At 43.3% G+C, this 15,616-nt stretch overlaps 1 protein-coding gene across 1 annotated transcript in view; it reads left to right on the top strand.

The window, feature by feature from the left end:
- Positions 1-15,616, top strand: part of LOC139650022 (neurexin-2-like) — a gene marked incomplete at its 3' end in the record, with an annotated part of 46,862 nt that overhangs the window by 11,129 nt on the left and 20,117 nt on the right. Inside the window, exon 3 of the mRNA XM_071526553.1 lies at positions 6,911-6,955. Within this exon, the coding sequence (XP_071382654.1) occupies positions 6,911-6,955 (45 nt within the window). The remainder of the gene's footprint in view (positions 1-6,910; positions 6,956-15,616) is intronic.

Genomic DNA, 15,616 nt, shown 5'->3' with positions numbered 1-15,616 from the left:
GTCTTTTTTAAAAGGAGAAGTTTTAAAGGAGAATGCTGAGTTGTCAGGTTGTTCCAGAGCTTAGAAAGCTCCATCAGTCTTATAGTCTTCAGCCTGAACTGTACAGGATCTCATAGGGTTTAAAAGCTCTGAGATATAGCTAGGTGCTAGTCCAAAACCTGCCTTTAAAGGTGATCAATAACATTTTAAAATCACTCCTAAACTGCACTGGTAGCCACTGAAGTGAAGCTAAAATGGGAGTAATACGTTGTCTCTTCCTAGTTCTTCATCTTGCTGCAGCACTTAACTTGTAATCTGGATATACTCTGTTAGGTAAGACAGTCGAGACAAAAAAAAGCATGGATCACAGTGTCCGCGTGATTAAAAAAAAAAAAAACCCTGAGCTTTCATCACTGCCTACAGGCAGGGATGCAGATTAAATGTTAATGTAAATGGATTTCAGTAATCTGATTACCAAATTTCTAGCTGTATCTGTCAGTATTACTATGTAAAACACAAAGCAATCAGATTAGAAATACTGTTGGAAAGGATAGGTGATTGCTTGTTGGATTACTCAGAAACATGTTTTAATAGGAATTAAGATTATGATATTAACACTAATATAAATCTACATATCTTGAAGTGATGGTTGATAATGGTTTCATATAATGGTAGTTACACTACTATAAATTACAGTGTGCACCATTATAGTTACAGTCAGTAAGTAATCTGATTACATTACTGAGTTAGAGTAGCCTATTCTATTAAGTTAATGATTGATTCATTAGGTAATCTGTCATTTTAGACTTTTTGGAACCCTACATGTTATGCCCCCCCCCACACACACACACACACACACACACACAGACACACACCCCTCACGGATTAGCCACTACCATCCGCCATGTGAGCGCACTGTTAGCATCTCAATAAGGTCAGCCTAATCGGTTTAGCATAATGACAGACTGAACCTCTTGTAACCAAATCGAAAATGCCATTTAGAGCGTATGGCCCCGCCAACGCATACAGTACGCCCTTTTTTACGGCGATGATAGGAATTGCTATTCACGGCAGGCAGGGGTAGTGGATTTGTTTGATGTACATAATGACATCCTAACACCCCTGTAATCCGCACTCAGTTTACTGCCAATGACATTTTAAGTATTCTTAATGTGCTCCAGCCGCAGGGGGGGAGGGGGCGGGACGGGGGGATGGAGAACATCATCATAGCGTTTGTGGGTGAGCGTGTGTCACAGAGTAAATGTTAAGGTTGTTTTTTTATTGTTTTTTTTTCTCCTTTGTTGCTTCCTCCCCGGTGATCAAGGGTCAACTTATTGTATACAGCCTCTGCCTGTGCAGTGGTCAAGCTACACACACACACACACACACACACACACACCTCACTAACACGCGCACATATACACAACACCCGCCTGTGTGTCTGATAACCGCACGCCGAGGTTCACCTGCGCGTTTGAGGCGGAAAAAAGGCTCATTTGCATCGCATTTCCACCGCATTAGCATATCCGCCCGCGTTCCACACACACACTCCTCACTCATCAGCCTCATTTGCCACTACCTGCTCCGCCACTTTTATGTTTATTCATCCCCCTCTCTCTCTCTCTCTCTCTCTCTCTCTCTCTCTCTCTCGCAGACCTGTAATCAGATAACAAATCTCTGCGCCATTAGTACACTCAAACAGGTGGCGACAGGTAATAAAAAGTTGGCGAGAGAGAGAGAGAGAGAAGCGTGAGATCGAGGGAGAGATTGTGGGAGAGCGTGAAATCAAGGGAGAGAACAAGGAGAGAGAGCTTAGAGAAAGGAATGAGAGATGCCCAGCAAACATTATGACGTTGAATAGATTGATACCAATGTTGAAATCTAGCGCAAAACTTAAAGTTGAGATGACGTCTGTAGTCGTCCATAGCTGCTACCTGCATCCTTTTGTGAAATCAGGAGCTAAATATCTTTATGATATCATTTCAGAGCAGTTTCAAAAGCTGTTTTAAAGGGAAATTCCACTCTCGGATACTCTTACACTGTTGTATATCTTCAATTTCTGCCATCAAACTACATTGTAGCTACGCTGGGAATCTCAATGTGACATCATATTGTCTACGTTTAGCCAGTTATCCATGGGAGTAAGAAAAACACACCACCAAACGACAAAACGGACAAAAGGTATATCGCCATTAGCTGTTTTTACCAGTGTTTTAGGGTGGATTTTTCCTTTTAACATGAATGTTTACTGTGCCATAATATCATATAGTGACAATTGGGTTAATGCTGAACTTGGACACACCCCTGATGGAATCGAAGGCAACGGAGAAAGCAAAAAATGTGGAAGCCAGTGCAAAAGATGAAGGGGAGTGCGCAAACCCGTGTACAAAGAGAGCGAGTCAGTCGGAGATGGAAAAAATGAAGATGAGGACGATAGGAGGGAGAGTGCAAGAGAAAGAGGGAGAGAATTATGACTGCTCGCATTGTAATAGACAATATATTCTACTGCAGTTTCCATGCACACACACACACACATACACACACACAGATGCCCCTAACACACTGTTTGTTTGCAGACTTCTCTCTCCGGCGTAATTGCAGTGACATTTATATTTGCACCTGAAGCCTGTCTGCCAGTTTCCATTACTTGGAGCCAGACTTGGAGAGAGGCGGACTGGAGTGAATGCCGAATGATTGGAATGAGCGCGGAACCGAATGTACCTGAAAGAGGCGTTCTGAATTGATGCACCCCTCCCCCCCCCGTCCTGCAGGGTCACCCGCCGAGTGTCCGCATTACCGAGGCGCGCCTGATGTGCATAAATATCCACGCCGAGGCACATATGTGTATTCTATAATTCTGTGCTTATGCCTACGTGTGTGGCCCCGCGTACTGTAGCGCTTTATTTTTTTTTTCCCACTCTGAATTTCCATCTCTAATCATTATTCCAGTCTGCGAACCACATTACCCTTCACTTCCTGTCCCTTAATGAAAAATGGCACCCATTCCCTCCCCTCCCACCCCTAATACTATTCCACAATATCACTTTTATCACTTACTTCTAAATGGCCAAATTGGAAATTTATAGGAGGAGCGGTCATCAGTCTTACAACTTTCTCGGTTACAATGATAAATCTATCCGGACCGAGAGCCTTGGCCCCGGCGCGCGAGCCATTGATCATTTTCACAGCTTTGTCGTTAAATATTTATCCGGCTTATTCGCCGGTGGCCGCCGCTCGGTAGCGTCCGCGGTGACGTGTGTGTGAAGATCGACAACGGCGGCGTTCTACATCGCGCTCGGTCAACACCGGTCCGGCGTGGGTCTTCTTCGTGTGTTGACACAAAGCTGCGTCAACCCCTTTCCCCTTGTCTACGAAGACAGCGAATCGCCACGTTAATAGCATTAGCGTAGCTCCTTCCTCCTCCCCCCTCTTTTTTCCCCTACCCCTCCCCCAATTCATAATACATGAAGATTTCCTTCGCCCAGGGGGCCCTTCGAGACAAACGCAGCACAAAGTTGTTTGTCTGGGCCCTTGGTTGTTTACATGACTAGGAGCTTTATTCCCCATCAGCAAACATTGGCGTTCGCAGCCTTTCCTTTTTCCCACATGGGTCAATTACAGAGCGGGTGATGGGCTGTCACAGCAGGGGCTCCAGGCGTGGTGTATGTGGGGTAAAGTTGAAACAAGCTTTATTAGCGAGAGGGGAAATTTACCGTGAGAGAGTAACATTAGTAGCAGCAATGGGGGTGAAGCCGGTCTATTTTGAATACCCTTGCTTTCCAGCCCTCTCTCTCTCGCGTAGCTCTTTGTCTCCGCAACCCCTAGTGAGATTTATTATTCGCTGCTCTCTTGGTTATTGTCGGCTACTGTATTGCCGCAGCACTCCAGTTTCTGCTTTCTCACCGAGAGACAATTTGGCACATGTAGGATGGTTCCAGAGGGATGTCTCTTACATGGGACGCTATTGGATTGCATTGTCATTCTTCAGGCATTTATCCTCCTGCATTGGTACCGCACACACTCCCTTCTTGACGATCTTATAGTAGAGCAAAATCGGCAAATCACAACACAGACCTCTAAAGCAAGTGGTTACCAGACCAATCTGTCTGCCGTCTGATGACAAAAATAGAACAAAACTTTAATTTTCCGCACAATTGATCTCAGCGGTGGAGCAAAAGTTCAGCAGTACTTACAGTTCGCAAGTCTGTAGTATAGAGTGCGATTTCTATAATAGCTGTGCCTGTGGATCGTCCACTCCTCTACTCTCACGCATCTGTTTCAGTGGCTCACTGGCAGGTTATTGGTTCAAGCACTTTTTTTTTTTTTTTTAAAGAAAAGAGATTGAGAACTTTACGGGTTCTCACTCCCTTTTCTTGAAGTCCAGAAGAAACCATGACCCCAGTCTGCCTTCCTCCCCATAGTTTTGCTCGCTGTCGTCCCCTTTTCATGTCACATGAAAAGATCATCAGCAATTTTTGAAAGATTAATTTTTCGCCACCGTCCCACGGCTGCTCTGTCAAAGAACCGATTGAGAGATAAGTTCAGAATCCAGACATCAAACGCCCATGGGGGATCTGAAGCTTACAGGATCCAAAATGTTGCGTATAATAATCTCTCATTTATTTTTTCCCCCCGCTGTAACGCAGACCGACTGTCTGCCCAAAGTCATTGTCACCTTCGTAAGCATGCGTTTGTCTAATTTAATAAGCCATTGTTGGGCTCCCGGTCCTTTGAGCCCCTCTGTCACATCCACCCTTTGATGTATCAACTGTTGTTTTTGTCAGCTCAGAGACGGAGGAGTGCGGTCGCCAATGCGGCGCGCGCATATGCAAATTCACACCCACCATTGAAGCTTATTTACCTAATTAACGGATTAACAGGAGTCATTAGACAAAGTGGGGGACTGGTGACAGCACTTTACCGTGACCTCGGATCAAAGAGTGGGTGGGCGTGAAGCTTTGAATTGGCCCGTTGGCCCCATGGGGGGGGGGGGGGTCCTCAGTTTGTGGTTGCCACTTCCACTCAGCTCCCACACACTTGGCATGAACGCAGGGTGAGCCATCCCAACACCCACATACACTAATGCATACATATGTACACACATACACAGGGACAGACACCCAGACTCGTACACAGGATTGTGCGCAAACGTAAACATTCACTTAGTCCGACCAAATGGGGTTGTGCTCCTACACACATAGTTCTATCCGTAACATTGTGGTGGTAATGTCCACCTTTGGCATGCATCCCTACAGCATAACTTGGAGCTCTATGGTGCATATTTAAAGCTGCACTAGGCAGGATTTTGATGTAAAAATGGACGCTTCTCTGCCAACAAGTAACGAACAGAAACATAACAGTGAAATACAAACAGCAGCGACCATCCAGAGGAAGTTGGATCAAATTGAGATCTGTTTCCTCTCTCGTCTCTTTGGTTTCCTTTGGTATAAAGCATCGCAGACCGGCCGGGCTGGTAAACATGAGCGTGCCGTGTGCCGTTTGGTGAAGATACGTTACTTGATTTCCGGGTATTGAAGTTCAAACAGTTTTCAAAGCGTTACCTCTCGCTGCCATTTGGAGCCGCCAACACGCAGAGTTGCCCAGTGCAGCTTTAATGCCGAGTAGAAAGACATGTGAGACAAAACCTTTAAAAACGACATCACTCAGCAGACTTGACAATTCAAAGCTCATTTCTACAATAAGACCAATTCCTCTTAAGTTTAGAAGGAAGTCAGCGCAATTTACAAATGCTAGGCATGAAATTTATGACATGGTTCCATTTTTTTTTTTTAAACATTTCACGTTTCATTTTGCATGTATTTCTCTCCCTAGGGGCAGCGAGCCTGGGTCTTTGTTGTTTTGGAACTGACTTAAACGACTGAATGTATATCTTTCTCTTTCAGGATGCAGCGGACACCTGAACACCGGAGGGGATGCATGAGTTAATTTTCTCTCTCTTGTCTGCTCTACCTCTCACTCTTTCTCTCTCTCACGCTCAAACATATGCAAAGCTAATTTTCCTAAATGCCTGTGATGATTTAAGATCACTTACTGTAACACTGAAAATGCACTATAGTTGTAACTCTAACCTGGTACTCATTTTGGAGATTTTTTTCAGCATTTACACTCCTTTCTGGTTTTCTCTTACTCACATATACTGCAGCCTATTAACAAGGTCTTGGGAACTTAGGGATTTCCAACTTTCCAAGTGATCAAAACACGATTGGCCACGCCCAATGCAAAGGAACACCATTGTTTGATGGACTAGACCCTCCCTCCAGCCACGCCCGCTGACCAGATTAGCCTATCTGAGTGCTTACTAATACTGATGTACTTTTCCCTCATTCCCTTCCCCGCTCAAAACGAACCTCCCCCTCAAAACTGCCCAAAACCCCTCTATGTGGAAGTTGATTTGCTAACTCTTGTCTCTTTTACTAACAACAAGCTTCAGAATTCTTCCAATTTGATTATTTTCTTTGGTAAAATTTTCTTTTCCCTTTACCTTTTTTGATTTCAACGACTAACACTGTGTCATTCACGGAATGTGAACCATCTGTTGTTTTCTCTACTTAACTTGCGACTTACATACTAACAAATGTATTGTTATTGTTTTATTCCTTATCTTCCTTTATTATTTGATTTGTGGATGACCCTTTAACACAAAAAAACAAGTTATACAATTACTTTCTTTATTTCTTTATTTGGATGATTTAATATATTAACAATAGGAAAAAACTTATATTCTTTTAATTTATATTTGACTATTACAAGGAATTTTTTGCTTGGTATCTCATCGCCTATTGAGAAGAGAAGCTGTTTTTTGCAAAAGGCGATTATTTTTCCACTTTTTTTTGGGTTGAGGTGTGTTTTGTTGAGTTTACGGTTTGTCATTATTTTTTTTTCTTTCTCCTCCCCCTGTTTTCTCCTGAAGCACGCAGGCATTGGACACGCTATGGTAAACAAACTGCATTATATGGTAGATATCATTCTAATTGTCTTATACTTTGGTTTGCCCTGGGTTTTCCGTTACCTCTTTCTATTCTGTTTGCTTTACTGAAAGTACAATCCGCCATCAATTCCAAGGTAGCTGAAAAACTCCACCTCTCTATGTCTTTCTTTTAGCCCTCTCTTTATCTGTTATTGCTTTTTATACCATCCAATTCTCCCCTTCCTGAAATAATTGAACGTGTTCATACAAAGAGGTCTGCCTAAAAAAGATAAATGACGCAAATTTAGATTTTAAGAATTTTTTTGTTTTGCTCTTTTTTTCTCTCCCTTTTTTATTTACTTATTTTTCTTTAATTTCTTTAACTTCAAACACTATCCGTATGAAGAAATAAAGAATCATTATGCAAGATATCTTCTTCTCAATTGAGTATTAGAGAATGTATTAGAAGAGTTATCTTTTACTTCAGTTAATCCCTGTTTCCTCCCTATTTATTTTCTTTGAAGAACCTTATGAAGTGAGCGTACACAGCAGACTTCACAAGCAGAGAAATACCCTACAATGGCAATTCCAGTAATACCCGGTTAGAGCTTTTTTGTTCAGTGATTCTCCCAACTTTCCAACAACATGAGGCTGAGGAGGCCATCTTGTTATTTTGCCTCAGCTGGACCTGTGGGCCACGACCTGTTGTCTGGGCGAGCCGTTCTCTAGTTTATGGAGTGATGAGGAGTATTTACACCTCCTGATTTAGTGGCCAAAGCCCTCACTGTAAAGTAGGCCTCAAATGAGGGCTTGATCCCATTAGTGGCCTTAGGCTGATTTATGACCAAGATGGAGCTGTTCCCAGGCCTGCACCTGAACACATTCTCTTACACACACACACACACACACACACACACACACACAATCACACACATATTTAATAAAGTGGCTTTTTGTGGTAATATAGTCTCCTGAACCCGAGGTGTAGAAATGAGCAGACTGACAGTATCAATGTAAGCTCATTGTTGAAAGCGAAATGGCAATTATACCTTTTATTAAGCCGCAAATTGGGGGAAGTTTGCCAAAATAACTTGCGGACGTGAATGTGTTTGAAAATGATCTAAAGGGGTTTCTGACTAATACTCACAGCCCCTTTTTAGGATCTCCTTTAGAATTATTATTAGCTAGGTTGAATGCATTAGTGTGCTGCCATCTAGTCGGGTAAGTCTTATTTGCTTTCACTGGACTTGCCAATGTGATGCTCTTTGCCCGTTGTTGCAAAGTATGCAGGGAAATCTCTGGGGAAGTCTCGACTGTGTGCGATCGACCCCTCATTAACACTAACACTAACTTTATACTTAGTTTACTGGCCTCACCCCTTGCATGAAGAGACTTGACTCCCCTAATCTTTTTTTTTTGTTGTTTTTTGATATACAGATTGCATTGAGCATATATGTATATGTATATATCATGGCTAACATATATACATACATATATCAATTGTCCTAATATTATCAATATGGCCATAAAACACGTTAGCCAAACCCTCTTGTTATTTTTTCATTTCTTTTATTTTACTTTGTTTCTTTTTACTTCTAAGTTAAACTTCAAAATTAACGTACTAAAATGAATAATGACCTCACACCTTATCTTGCTAAAACAAAAAAGGGAAAAAGTAAAGAGGGGAGACAGCTTTTCATTTTCTGGGTGAATAGAGGATTGATGCCCCGAGGAATAAATCTGGCCAATCCATCATAACACAGTGGGAGTTGGACAAAACTGTTTAGAAGTGTATGGAAAGCCAGTGTATCTGTTAGTGACTCACTCTGTCTTGGCTCAAATTTGACAGAAGCGATCAAGCAATTTTGAGTTTGCATCTAAAATAGTACGATGAAATGCCAGAGGCCGCAAGAACCACAATCATGAGTGAGTGTAGATTTTTTTTATCATTTTTTATCAACCGTCATTGCAACGGTTTGACATTTCCTACCATTTGAATACAAATTACTCTATTCACCGAAGACAAGGATGCCCGCTGTCCCCTCTCAGGTTTCCCAATTCTTTAAAAAACCCTCTCCATTTCCGTTGATATCATCCGTGATTGTTGACATTGGTCCCATCCTTCCCCATTCCCACCCCAAACTTACAGTATCCAGTGATTGTGTTCCTGCACCCTGTTTGCATGCTACTATCGGCTAGAAACTTGACATCGACATCCTCACAGGGTGTAACCGCTGCTCTAGCCCAGCGCGTGTCAGTCTTTTGCACGCGTGTCTCGATGTCTTTTTTTTGTTTCATCTTTGTTGCATTCTTGTCCAAATAAAAACCTTAACCTCGACGCTCTATTCCTTTCCCCATTTGTCTGGTGTTGTGGTGCTCTACAATTAAATTTGAATTTACTTCCCCATTTTGCTGCATCTTGTCAGACGGTTTATTTGTTTTTTTCGTTTGATAGTCGGTCTGTTTGTGTTGTGTCTAATGGAATTCTCCCTCCATTCCCATTCTGACTGTCATCTTGCCATTTAAGTGCATGGCTTGTGTGTCACCCTATTAGCTTGGATGGATTCATTTTGTTTCTTCTTAACCAAAACAAACCCTTGTCACATGAAATAACACACATTCAGTCCAAATCTGGATCTGGTTTGAGCAAATCAAATTGCAGAGGACTTTTAAAGAATCCTCACCTACTCGTCCTACTACTACTACTACTAAATTTACTAAAACAAACGTGTTACTAATCTACTGTTTGAATCAAACCTTTGTTGTAACTGTACTAACAACCATTTTTGTGTCTGACTTTCCCTTACTTACTAAAGTACTAACCGATTTCGTTCACCCTCCAACCCCTTAACTCTCTCCGTCACACAGCTATAGAGCATTTCCCCTCTCTCTTCCCATTCCCTTAACATTTGCTGCCAAAATGGCTCTCGCCCCAGTCCTCCCCACCCACCCTTTATGGCCCTCATGCCCTTACTAACCTAGGGATGTAGCTTAGTTCAAAGGTCCACAGTGGTTTAGCTCGCCAAGCTACAGATTCAATATTTACTGTTGAAGGCCTTCTCACCATGAATTGCGCCCGGTCAATAGATGTTGGCCAGCTGCCAGACACCTATCGAAGGACTCCATTGCTGAATGGAAACCCTCTCTCTCTCTTTCTCTCCAGTTTCCCTCCTCCCTCTGGCTTTGACCTTATGTGAAGGGAGGGTCAAAGTGCGTGGTCTATTGTGATACATTTCTGTTGTGTGAGCTTTTAACTTTTGTAATGCATTAATAGATTAAAAGTGACTACTAACTCTGAATAATAACACATTGTCTCCCCTAGTAAAAGTTCCTTCAGCTGGTAAGTAATGAGCATTAGTCTGAAGAAGCCTCTTTTGAGAGTAATGAGATATAGCACCAACAAGGGTAAGTGATGCACTATCAAGGTAAGCTTGTCGCCTCCTCTCTGCTCTGCATGGATTATTGAAGTTGAATACATCAAGGTGCTGTTGCTGATAGGTGTCGATACTTAGGCTGTGCTGTGCAAGTCAGCTACTGCTGAAGAAGAACCTATGAATTCTTGCTGAAAGTAAAGGTTGGATCCTCAGAATCATGAACTGCCTTTTAGAACAGAAGTTACAACATGTACTCCTGTACTCCTGAATAGAGGCTGAGTGCACTATAAGCATGAGTGGCTCACACAAAGCTGTCTTCCATTGTACGTGTCGAAGGCCTGACAGGAGATAGCTTCAAACACCGCAAAGCGTACAATTCCTCCTTTTCTTTCCCTTCATACTGGGGATATGGCTAACTTAAGCTGCCAGCAAGACTTGCTTTGATACCTCTCCCCAGCCCCTCTATCAAATGCGTACTGCCTGGGTTCACTTTGATGCACTTCCTCATGGAAGCAGTAGCTAGTTGTCTTATCTTCTGGTAGCTGTTCCTCATTTCATTTTTTTTTTACCCAGTCAGCAACTAAAGTTGCTGCCAGAACACAGAAAATCAATAAAGACAGTATATGAGCCAGTGAGCTCGCTCAGTGTCTGTGCATGCCTGTGTGTACACGTGTGATTGTGTGTGCGCGCGTGTGTAAGTGATTGTATGCAGGTGTGTAACAGTGTGCACATGCATATGTGTGTGGCATCCTGACAAGTGTTTTAGTGGATACGTTTACATGCGGGCAATAATGCAACTATTGGCACTATAGTCCGAGAGAGATAACAGTGCGATTTAGCCGCTTACATGATTCTGTAAAGTGACACCTCCCCTAATGATCGAGTTTACATGTGATAGGTTGTTACTGCAACTATTGTCTTTTTCAAGCTACCAACTACACATGATTTACAACTTGATCACTCTTAAAGAAATGTGATTAAGGTGTATGCATGTTCTGGTCCTATTGATGCAAGTAAAATCAGACAATTCCTGCCTTACTCGCATTATTGTCTTAGCGGCATCGCAATAATTTGATACTGATGATCACAATCCCATTTTCCATGCGCATGTAAACGTGGTCAGTGTTTTCCCCAGCACAGTTGGAATTATGTCAGCCCCTGTTGACTTGATGAGAGGGGATCCACTTGATGGAGCCCTTAGTAGCCGGCAGCCTGCAGTCATGGAGTCAGACATGGTCATTGAGCCAGTGACACGCTCAGCTGAGCACACCACAGGACTCCACTATGAGAGCAGTAGAGTTCACGGTACTACTTCACTGTACTCTATCCATGTGCTACCCCATCGCAGAAGCTCGGTTATTCTTTACGCAGTTGGTTGAATGATTGAGAAAGAGGTTAAGAGCATAAGATATTCCATTCCCCCTACCACAGTCTATCCCAGGAAGCCAATTGGGCAGCGTGCGGATGGGTAAAAAGGAGTGCTTGGCACGATTTGATCTTCTGAGCTGTGTCAATCCCCACACAGTACATTCAGCTGTAAACAACTCTTGTCTGGGTTTTCTCTGATGCCTGGGACACATGGCTCAGCGCAGATCAGCCAAGCCTCGTTCTGTTTGCTTTCCCTGACTACTGTGCTAAAGATTAAGCAGTTGAAGAGCGGCTGGATAAAAACTAAGGCACTCAGTGGAGCTAGGAAGTGTGCTTTTGGTTGTATATTTCAAAATATGTTCAGGAATAGTTGACTGGTGTGTTAGTTGCTCGTTTTGGGTGGCCATGAGGAAAAACGCAATGCCAGATTTTCTGACCTATATGTCTAAATCAGTTTTATTGATTTCAATGTGTCCAGTATGATGAAGTTGAAACCACACTGGGAGCAGAGCAGAGAAGAACATTAGCGTTTATCAGCCAGTTCTGCTCTTATATTCAATTAACAGTCCTTGTTCTTCAAGTCTAGAGTATGTTTCAAGAGGGAAACTGTGATCGTGCAGCTAAAATGGGCTACGCTGCTGTTATATACATATGTACTCAGATCTCTTGAAGACATTTTATCCAGCAAAAAGAGACCGCAGTTGGTTCGGCACAAGAAGAAATGGGCTGTCAAGACGAGGTTTAATGTAAATAAAGGAGAGTCTGAAAACAGCTCTCTGCCCAATACATCAGTATCACATTATTATCTGTAGGATGACAAGGTGATCAATTTCACACCATTTTCATTACTTTGGTCCAGCAACAGCGAGATGGAAAGAGTGACAAAGTACTTGTGGAAGTTGCAGTATCAACCAAAAAAAAGTGAAATTATCAAAGCTTAATGTTTCACAGACGACGGCTATTATTTTGGTTATTTTCGGTTAATTTTGATTAATATTTCCCTCCGCTGAAAAGAAAGAAAGAAAGAATGGAGTTGGATGGTTTCATTATTGGAGGATGTGAACGCTTTTGACCCACAGCTAGCCAAGCAGAGAGTAAGATTTTCCACTGTACAACCCGCTGCAGGAGTTGATGAAGACTCACTAAAATTGGCTGCTCTGGGTACCCTTACTCTTCACCACTTCGGTCTTGTCATTTTGAAATTCTGCTCTAAAAATAATACTTCAGACACATTCACAACCAAGGAAAAGGAGACTCAGGTAATATTTTATTTAGTGACCTGGATCGGAGTAATTACTAATTTCACTTGCATTTTCCCTACTGGGGAAAAACAAGTCCTGAATGCTGGTGGGGACAGCGGATGCCCAAGGCAGATAATGTTGGCGGTTCACCTCTCCTGCATGTCTATCACGTATCTTCTATCTACCAAGGTGAAGCATTACTTTTAAAGTGACTTTAGGCGGACTCCGGTGACCTGATGTCGCCCGGCTCTACACCGCAATCGCCTTTGTCTACTTTGCTTTTAAGCTCATTCCACAGAAAGAAAAATTAGGTAAAATAGAAGTGAAAGTGGGCAATTTTCTGGCAATAACTCTTCAGAATCAAACGCCTTGATTACAGCTGCCAGCTTCTCATTGGCTTCGCCCACGGCTCAGTCATAAGAATTCTCATGCACTTTAGAAGGAACACAAAAATGTTTCTGAGAAAAGGATCTATAGCATATAGGACTTAAAGCACTGCACTGACTTTTGGGAAGTTTGGCCCATCGGTCACGAAAGGATTGGCACCAAAATCGTCTCTGCCTCTCCGGTAAATAGCTTTGTCCAATGCTTTAGCCTAGAGTATGTTAAGTACCCATAGGTGATGAAGGCACTTAGACTGCCTGTTTACCTAACAGGCAAAGTCAATATGACTTACTCCATAAAGCCCTTTCTTGAGACACCAAAGGACATAGCCTTCGTCTGTGTGTAATCACTGTGATACTGCCTCGTGGCCACAGTACTCACGACAGGGGAAAAAAAAATGTGCCTCTTTGAGTCTTGTTGCTCAAGTGTGATTCTCAGCCTTTATAGCAACCAGTAGCCGGAGGCTGCCATGGCTACAGATGAATGGAGGAAACTTATCCATCAGATGAGGAGGATCTCCCATAGCACAAGACATAAAGCCATGTGTCCGACTGAAGGTTGGATCACGGCAACAGCATTTATCGCTTGTCAGTTATTAACCAACTTACTGGCGATGACAAAAAATGTAGCTGCTCTCAGTAGTTATGTAAATGCTATATAATGTCAGCAGTCTAGTCTGATGTTCCATTGAACAGCTGTAGTATGGAAGGGCCTTGACTGTCTCAGTTGCCAGGTTGTCATGGTTATATATCTACAATCGCAATATTCAGCCCATGTAAATTTCTCCATGCTGAATAATGCCATTCTCAAACAAAGAAACCCAGAGAGAGGGAGAGAGAGAGACAGCAGCCAAAATCTCTCTGGTAACATCTTAATATTTCATTCCTTGGGATCCATTTTAGAGAACGATCCGTCTGCATTTTGCAGCAGGTGTTTTGAGACAGAGATGCTTGCTGATTTCCTCCAGACTCTACAGTAGGCCGGCAGCACCGGGGAATTTCAACTAGCAACCTGTGATGTCATCACCCTTTCTGTCCTCTGGCCAGTGATGCAAGTGCTTGTAACATTAGCCAGCAGGATGATTGTGCAGTTTGGTTGCAGCAAAGACTAGCTAACACTTCTGAATAATTACAAAGATCCTCCAGGGCAAACGCTCCGTTTGCCTGGCGTTGTTTGTTTTTTGTTTTGTTTTTGTTTATATCGGTTCCCTTGACCTCTTGTCTCTGCGGGGGTTTTAGATCCAACATTTGATCACACAATGAATCGATTGAATATAACTAGGCTACTTTTCTCCACTGCATGCACAAAAAGCATGGATGAACCACTGAGGGGGGGGTGCAATTTGGGACACGAGGAGAGGCCGAGAGAAGGGGTGGGTGAGGAGGGAAGTGAAGGAGGGGTAAGTGAGTGCCAAAAAAACTGTTGCTAATCTCTCATTTTCCCTCTTTCAGCTGGAAACCTCACAGGTGTCTGGCAGCTGGCCAACGCTGGTCCTTTAATGACCAGCTAATGGCGCTAATGAGCGGGCTCATTGGTGGTCGAGCGCTTCCAGCCCCCCCATATCCTAACCATCAACAGCCCACAACACAGTAAAAAGAGACCCCCCCCCCCGCAAGCTCGGCCCTGATAGCTGTTGGTGTTCTTCAGTGTTAATGTCCTCGCAGCTTTGCAGGTTCCATCTCCACACTTTGAAGTCTCACATCTGCTTTGCTCAAGAGGAGGTCAAGGGTAAAAGGCTTTGGCCAAAGTCCGTAAAAAGCTTGTTACGAGTCGCATTCGCCAGTGTGACTCCCCCTCCCTCCCCCCGTCCTCCTCCTCCTCCTCCTCCTCCTTAAGCCAACCCCCTTAGGTCTCTCTCCTCACTGTGGGATCAGTGAAGTGGCCGTCAGATGAGCCCACTGAGAGCGCCCTCCCCACACACACACACCCGCCCGAGATCACCAAAGACGAGCCCACCTCCAGCAGCACCGCCACCCGCAGTTTCTTTCCGCCGGTCACGCCAGGCCAATATGACCCCTCTTTCTCACCAAGTAGCGACAGCAGACATAAAAATGGGTTGCCCTGTTCACAAGGGAAGTACGGAAAAAAAAAAAAAAAAAAACGTGGAAAAAGAAAATACGATAAATGAAAGAAAAAGATAAGTATAAGCGCTCAGTCGGGGGGCTGATCTGTTGAGTGCAGTCGTTTGGGTTTCCGTTCAGCCCTCTTTGTTTTACACTGTATGCTGCCGTGGCGGCGGAGCTGTGCCACTCACATTAAATTAAAGCTTTGCTCGGGAATAATTGCTGTTTTTGCAAATTGGTATTCATGCTTTCGTATTGATAATAGCAGAAAAAAGAAGC

The sequence above is a fragment of the Centroberyx affinis genome, unplaced genomic scaffold, assembly GCF_046629955.1.
Source record: "Centroberyx affinis isolate AG114_WGS23_722 - 3 ecotype Tasmania unplaced genomic scaffold, CSIRO-AGI_Caff_v1 ptg001428l_1, whole genome shotgun sequence".
Taxonomy (NCBI): domain Eukaryota; kingdom Metazoa; phylum Chordata; class Actinopteri; order Beryciformes; family Berycidae; genus Centroberyx; species Centroberyx affinis.
Note: the sequence above shows the minus strand (reverse complement) of the source record. Positions and strands in the feature narration are given on the sequence as shown.